This window comes from Prunus mume, linkage group LG2 (genome assembly GCF_029339155.1).
Source record: "Prunus mume cultivar Tortuosa linkage group LG2, ASM2933915v1, whole genome shotgun sequence".
Taxonomy (NCBI): domain Eukaryota; kingdom Viridiplantae; phylum Streptophyta; class Magnoliopsida; order Rosales; family Rosaceae; genus Prunus; species Prunus mume.
In genome coordinates, this window is record NC_142699.1 from 3,387,654 (window position 1) to 3,394,130 (window position 6,477).

The 6,477-nt window shown below is 37.4% G+C and overlaps 2 protein-coding genes across 3 annotated transcripts; both read right to left on the minus strand.

The window, feature by feature from the left end:
• Positions 1 to 1,778: 1,778 nt before the first annotated feature.
• LOC103319377 (GDSL-like Lipase/Acylhydrolase superfamily protein) lies at positions 1,779 to 3,640 on the minus strand. Its single transcript, XM_008220908.2, has 5 exons — positions 3,360 to 3,640; positions 3,062 to 3,186; positions 2,612 to 2,860; positions 2,211 to 2,469; positions 1,779 to 2,124 (listed from the first exon to the last, which is right to left on the minus strand). The coding sequence occupies exons 1-5, from the start codon at positions 3,610 to 3,612 to the stop codon at positions 1,901 to 1,903; spliced, it is 1,110 nt and encodes a 369-aa protein (XP_008219130.2). The 5' UTR covers positions 3,613 to 3,640; the 3' UTR covers positions 1,779 to 1,900.
• A 734-nt stretch (positions 3,641 to 4,374) lies between these two features.
• LOC103319333 (zinc finger/BTB domain protein) lies at positions 4,375 to 6,477 on the minus strand. 2 transcript variants are annotated; one of them, XM_089047431.1, is made up of 3 exons: positions 6,115 to 6,477; positions 5,033 to 5,147; positions 4,375 to 4,619 (listed from the first exon to the last, which is right to left on the minus strand). In XM_089047431.1, exons 1-3 carry the CDS (start codon positions 6,340 to 6,342, stop codon positions 4,564 to 4,566), a joined length of 399 nt encoding a protein of 132 aa, XP_088903557.1. In that variant the 5' UTR covers positions 6,343 to 6,477; the 3' UTR covers positions 4,375 to 4,563. The 2 variants fall into 2 exon arrangements, with proteins under 2 accessions (XP_088903557.1, XP_008219081.1); XM_008220859.2 differs by having other exon boundaries at positions 4,375 to 4,605; positions 6,115 to 6,473.

The following is a 6,477-nucleotide window of genomic DNA, read 5'->3' on the forward strand; positions in this document are numbered from 1 at the left end:
AAATAGGAATCAATCAGCCTTGGGACATGTAAGCCAACTTTATATCTATAAATAGAATGTGTAGAGGCTTATTTTGAGAAGAGGAAAAAACAGCCTTGAGGAGACAGCCAAGAGTTTTGAGATTAGTTCTAGGTTTGCAAAGTTCGTAATCTCTATTACTAATCAAAGGAGTGGTGATTTCTCTACCTAGAGAAATCACAACTGGACGTAGGCAAAAGTTCTGCCGAACCAGTATAATTCTTGTGTATCTCTAAGTGTTTTAATATTTGCTAGTTTAGTCTATTGCCGTTGGTTACATCAAAGAACAAGATCTAGAAGGCGAGTTATTTAACACAGACAACATCATAATTGGGAGAGGAAAGCTTTCAATGAGGACCTTAGCAAGGTTTATCCCATGAACATACAGCAGCTTGCCACTCTCGACATTAAAAGCAACCCGTAGAAAACTTAAGATATTTCTAGTCATTTTGATGGTTCTACTTTACCATTTGGCTCTATCCATTTTCATTTTACTACTTTGTTTGGTGTGGAAAATGTAATACGTGCACATCAAAGACTCTTGCCCTTGAATTTTGTCATTTTCAAGTTCATGTCAAGTATACTAGGTTAAAGGATGTAAATCCACTTAATGCAGCTCAAGTTTGTAACATATTTAGGTTGTTCGAGCTTTATTCTAACGAAACAAGCCAAACTCAGTAAGCTTTTTAAAATTTAAGTCAAGCTTAAGTTTCATAAAGTCCGTAAGACGTTCAAATTGTATCAAGAGATATGTCATAAATTAAAGTATTTTTGAACTTCTCATTAGTAAGCTCATTAATATCATAGTTCACTTATTTCCTTTTACATTTTATCTTCTGTTACCTGTTGCATGTTTTCTTATATGCATTGGAAATTTTCCTGTTATCCACCATTAGGATGAATTGAGCTAAGTATTGTACTCAAGCATAGCTCATTCCACACAAAAGTTAATCCATGATGGGGATGAGTCGTGGACAGTGCCATACAATTTTGAAGGAAGCTGTGGTTGAAGCATAAAGAACTCTGCTGCAGACTGCAGTCCATCCATGTTATTGTGGCTTCAAAAGGAGAAACGTACGAGAGGAGAAAAAGGAGAAAAGAAGATAAAGTGGCTGAGATCCTAAACTTTTATTTGTTCTCCTCCTCCTGGATTCACATGCGGTGACAGGACAGACAGCGATGGAAATATATGGAAATGAAAAAACCTGAGCAACTCGAGCGGAATCTCTCCACCAACCTCCTGCACCACAATTTATTTTTGCCTGTGAGAGCACAATCTCGACCTCTCGAGTTGCTCACATTAAGTGGATTTACATCCTTTAACCTAGTACACTTGACATGAACTTGGTTGTTGTTTTGGAACTGTAGGACTAGTAAATTGCCCTTTTGTATTTATGTTTTGTTTTTTTTCTTTTTGTTTCCCCTTGCTTGGAGAGTTGGTAGACTACATTTCCTGATAGACTTATTGAAGTATTTATACTTCACTTTTCATGCTAGAAAATTTTACGATTCAAATTGGCAATGGGAAAAGTTGCAAAAGTAAATTCCATGAAATTCTACTCTCTTTTTTTTTTTTAAATTACAAGCAATATTCTACTTTAATCTAATATAAACCACGGGGAAGGGGATTCGAAGTCGAGTGTAGAGTGGGGAGCACATCCGCTTTAGCCAACTTGGCTAAGCTCATGTCTGCCATGAAATTCTATAATATGTATTTCCACCGATGATGAATTCAAACATTAAAAGTGCAAGCAGTAAAGTACTAAAACAGAACAAACCTTTTATTCAGATTAATTAGCAATCAGCTGCAAAGCATCACAGTAATTAACAATTTAGATAATATTAGAAATCATATAGGCCCTTGCATGAAGTTCCAAGCCCCTTACAGCATAGCCAATTGTTGTATATTAATTGGATAAGTATATGACTGTGTACTGGAACTGTATGATGCCTTGCCTAGCAGAATGTTTGCTGCTTCTGTTGGATGAAAGGCATCCCAAAACAAGTACTTTGTGCGATCTCTACAAGCTTGTAGAAGAGGCAGACAAGTTATCTGCCCATTGTTCCTTCCTACACCACAGCATCCTTTATCTATTACTTCAAAACCTGCAGCATTTTCAAAATTAAAGCAGGGTTTAGATATGAAATCACAGATCAACATAAAACTTGAATTTGGACACAGAGCATATTACCAGCAGCAGATGCATTTTGAAACAGATCAAATGTGCTTTGATAAGAATCTAGGTAGACAAACTTGGCTCCAGGCAACTGACCACGATTGAAATTGTCAACCATCTTTTTAAGTCCTGAGTTGAAAATAAGGATGGCATTGTTGATGTTTTCATTGCAGCGGCTGCTATTGCTATGATACCTTGCTAGTTGATAAGGTATGCAACCGATTTGGCCAACCCCAGTCACAATCACCTTCCGAGCTCCCAATGCATATAATTGCTGGAAGGAAAAAAATGAAGGTTTTCAAAACTTAGAACAGTAACTAAATGCTGTTTTCTTCCTGTGTTTTCAAGATCTAAATGAAGGAAAATTATGTGGGAAAAGCTAGGAGTGTAGGTTGAATGGCCATTCCTGGACTTACGGTCAGCTGGCGCGAATAGTCCTGAAGGAGTGCGGCAGCATAAGCTTTTGTAGTGTAATCAGAACTAGATGTATAGAAGTTTGGCATAAAATAGTTGTTAAGATAGTCATTACTTCCCATCCCAGAATAGAAGATGCATCTTCCAAGATAGGTGCTAAGTGCATTGGCATCTCCTCTGAAAAACCTCCTCATTTCTGCCACTGTATTGCCAAAGTTTGAAACTTGTTGGTTCATGGATGTGTGAGCACCCTGCAGAAGAAAATTCATGATACTTCATATTTTCCTCTGTCCCTCTTTCAAAACTTTGAGTTTGAGTGCTTGTTTATGTAAAAAGAAATAATGGATTCAGAAGCCTAGTAGAAAATGTTAGCATCTTATGTAGTTTAAAATGTCACAATGTTCTCAATGGCTTAACGCAACCATTAGCATCATGATACCATGATTTCTTACCAGATTATCTCCCGTTTCATCGCGAATTCCAGCTGCGCCTGATGCGTAATTCACTCCCCTCAGAAGTGCAGCTCCACGAGTTCTCGAATAAGGCGGAATATAAGTTCGAAACCCCATAAGCTGAGCTGCGAATCCACAAAAATAAGCACACCAGCTTGGAACATTAAGCTCATATGATTAAAGCACATATTATCATTCTAATCATTAATGATATACATCACAAAAATAGGGTTTTTTCCCAAAAGAAAAATAAAAAGATAAGAAGAAGAAAGATCATCATATCATATCATTGAGTTACCTAGAACATCAACATAGGTTCTTCCATTAGTGAAGCGGCCAGTGACACCCTGAGGGAAGTCAATGCCATAAGGCCTATAGTTGGCCCTAGAAAGTGTGATCATGCCATTATTGTTTCCATTGTCTACCAATGAATCACCAAATATGAAGAAACCAGGAACTTGTGCCTGTTGTGGCTGTGACGAAGCCCTGCCATTGAACACTAGCCACAGAACAACAATTAACAACAAACCCAAGTCACAAAATTTCCTCATGTTTGATTGGAACCTTTAAAGTTTTCCGGACTGATTATAATTGGTGTAGTTTTATAGACATTTTGTTGGGGACCTTTTGCTTTGCCTATTACGCGATTCATGCAATATATGGTTGTGAGAGTGAGGAAGTTTCTGGTACAAGTAAGGGAGGAAGAACTTTTGGTTGCGGGTCATGTGTGCCTTCAACACTCAACCAGCGGTGATGATCTGTTCAAGACCACTATCTCGTGACCAGAAGGGCCATAACTTTATTGATATCCACATGTAGAAAAACAGGTACAAAGTGGAATAATATGATGGCTATAGGGTTAATTGTATCAATGGTCTATGAATTATAAATCGATTTGCATTTTCGTCCTTGAATTCAGTCACTAAACTATGTAGTTCTTGGACTATATATTATTACTTCTGTCAAATTTTCCATCTATTTGAGGGGTAAAAGCGTCAATTTAGGTCCACTAGAAAGCATAATAACTTAGGGTTTATAACCATTCCACAAATTATTTGAAAGACAGTACCTTTAAAAATCATCATTTCAAGGACATATATTCATTCCACGGCATTAATTTCGCACGGCTTACTTTCTAGTTTGACGCAAGAGGGAAGGAGCTGCGAAATTAAACCAATTTCGCAGAGAACTCGCGCCAAAGCATATACAAGTCAGCTTCGTTGTTCGAAATGCAATTCATCAGTGGAAATTCAAACTATTATCCTAATATGGCAAATGGATTTCTTTTATTTTTTGTGTGAAAAACAAATAGCTTTCACTACCAAGCTGTGTTTTCATTTAAATTGTGAAATTAAATTTCTTGTCATTAAGAGACAATATACTATCAAGGACAGAACATTCAAAACCAAACACAGTCAAAACTAGAATTACAAAATGTTTATTACTGCACTCTAAATTCCTTGCTATGGATCAACGAACTTTACGAACTTTTTCTTCCTGCCCTAACCCAAGTGATTTCTGCGCACTTGCAATACCTTCAGGATCTGCAATACAAGAACTACGTTAATCAGATTTCAATGTCAAAGGTTTTATCATATGCCCAAGTTTTCAATTATCTGGACTCAACTAGGGATCAAGTGCCCACACGCCCAGGAAAAGTTTTACTCAGAATTATGTTCAGAAGTTTTGTTGGCTGATCATGAGCATGAAAGTTTCTCTTCCCACATAATAATGAACCACATTGAGAGAAATAATTGGTCTCTCTCACTTTAATTTAAAAAGATATAAACAGTTTAAAGCTATAGATTATGCTTCTACTAGCATATAAAGATAGCTATAGTATTGCCACTTCATACACAGCAACTGCAGGTTGAGGGTATGGGGTCCCAGTCTTTTTTTATCTATTCTTTTCTGATTAATTTTAATGTTATAACATCTTGGCATCTACAAAGTGTAAGCACATATACGTACCAAAAAATTGTGTGAAAATACGAGTGAAGAAGTTCAAGTTGCGGGAGACATTGTATGCCATGACAGGTGGAAGAGGTTTCACAACAGTGTCGATGCTAAAAACCCGTTGAAGGAACTGCAAACCAAGTTGTCACACGTAAACTTATCAAATAACAAATTCAGATGCAAATGTTATACAGCAAAATGAGATGGAACCATGGAAATTATGCACATAGAAAATCAAAAGTAAATAAGGTCAGACACAAAAAGTCCAATATTTTTTTTTCCTTCTGAATTGGGAGAAAGGGGAGCCGAACTGGGGACCTCTTCTACTAGTGGAGAGAAATACCAAAGACCAACAGCTAGTTGGTTGATAAAAAATCTAATTTTTACCATCCTACTTGCATGGTACTGCCATGACTCGCTTCCAGGTTAGTTAAGGCATGTGCTCCTTCACTAAGTGAACACAAACACTTCTGAAAACACTAGCAGAAGGGCTTTACTGAAATATTGTTTTGGCAGTCAAGCCTCAGTTCTACATCCTTACCACCCACAGAGTTTTGAAACATAAGGGCAAACTAGTTCAAACATAATAGGACAAGTTTCATTTGAAAATTTGCAAGTAATGTAGTTCCAATCCCAATACTCAAAATTTACAGTATGACTTATGAGCTAAGTCTTTAATCTAGGCAAGACTGATTCTCTTCGTGAAGCAATTATGGCTCACAACCACAGAATCTGTCAATACCATTGCAACAAATGACTAATTCCCACAAAATCTCCCGAATTAAGTACAGACAGATGTCTAAAATAAACCCAAGACCAGCTTTCTCACTACAAAATTTTCATAATCATATCCTAATGCAAAAAACCATTACATTAGCAAACGTCTGCAATATTGAAAAATGCATAATTACACAAAACATTAAAATTAAGAAGTTCTGGGCATGTAACCAAGAAATTGCCTGTTGGGCATTCAAACAAACACATTGTGTGTCTCTAACTCGAACCACAAGTTAATAAAAACAACCAAATTAACAAATAGTCTGAGAGCATAACAGCAAGTATTAAGGAAATTGCCCAACTGGGTAAGCTTAAAAGACCTGAAAGTTACGCTGGAAGCTATAGCGGAGCTCAGGGTCGATCTCAGTGAGAGAGTCTTCATAATCTTGGTCTTTGGAGCGCTTCGTTTTCTTTTTAGGAACGTGCATGGTTGGAGTGGACCCTGGCTGGCTTGTCACTTTAAGCTTCGCGTCTTGGAACTCATCTTCAGCCTCTTCTTCAACCCTCCATGGAGCTGAAGACATCAACTGCTTCTTTGTCTTCGACATGTTCTCTCAATCCACACTCAGTATTTGCCTTGGCGGAGAGCCTAAGATGATGACTTGGTTAATGAAAGAGGGAGCGTTTATTTTAGATAGGGTCCGTGTTTGGATGGGGGTGGAGAGTGCTCTGTTCTACCACGA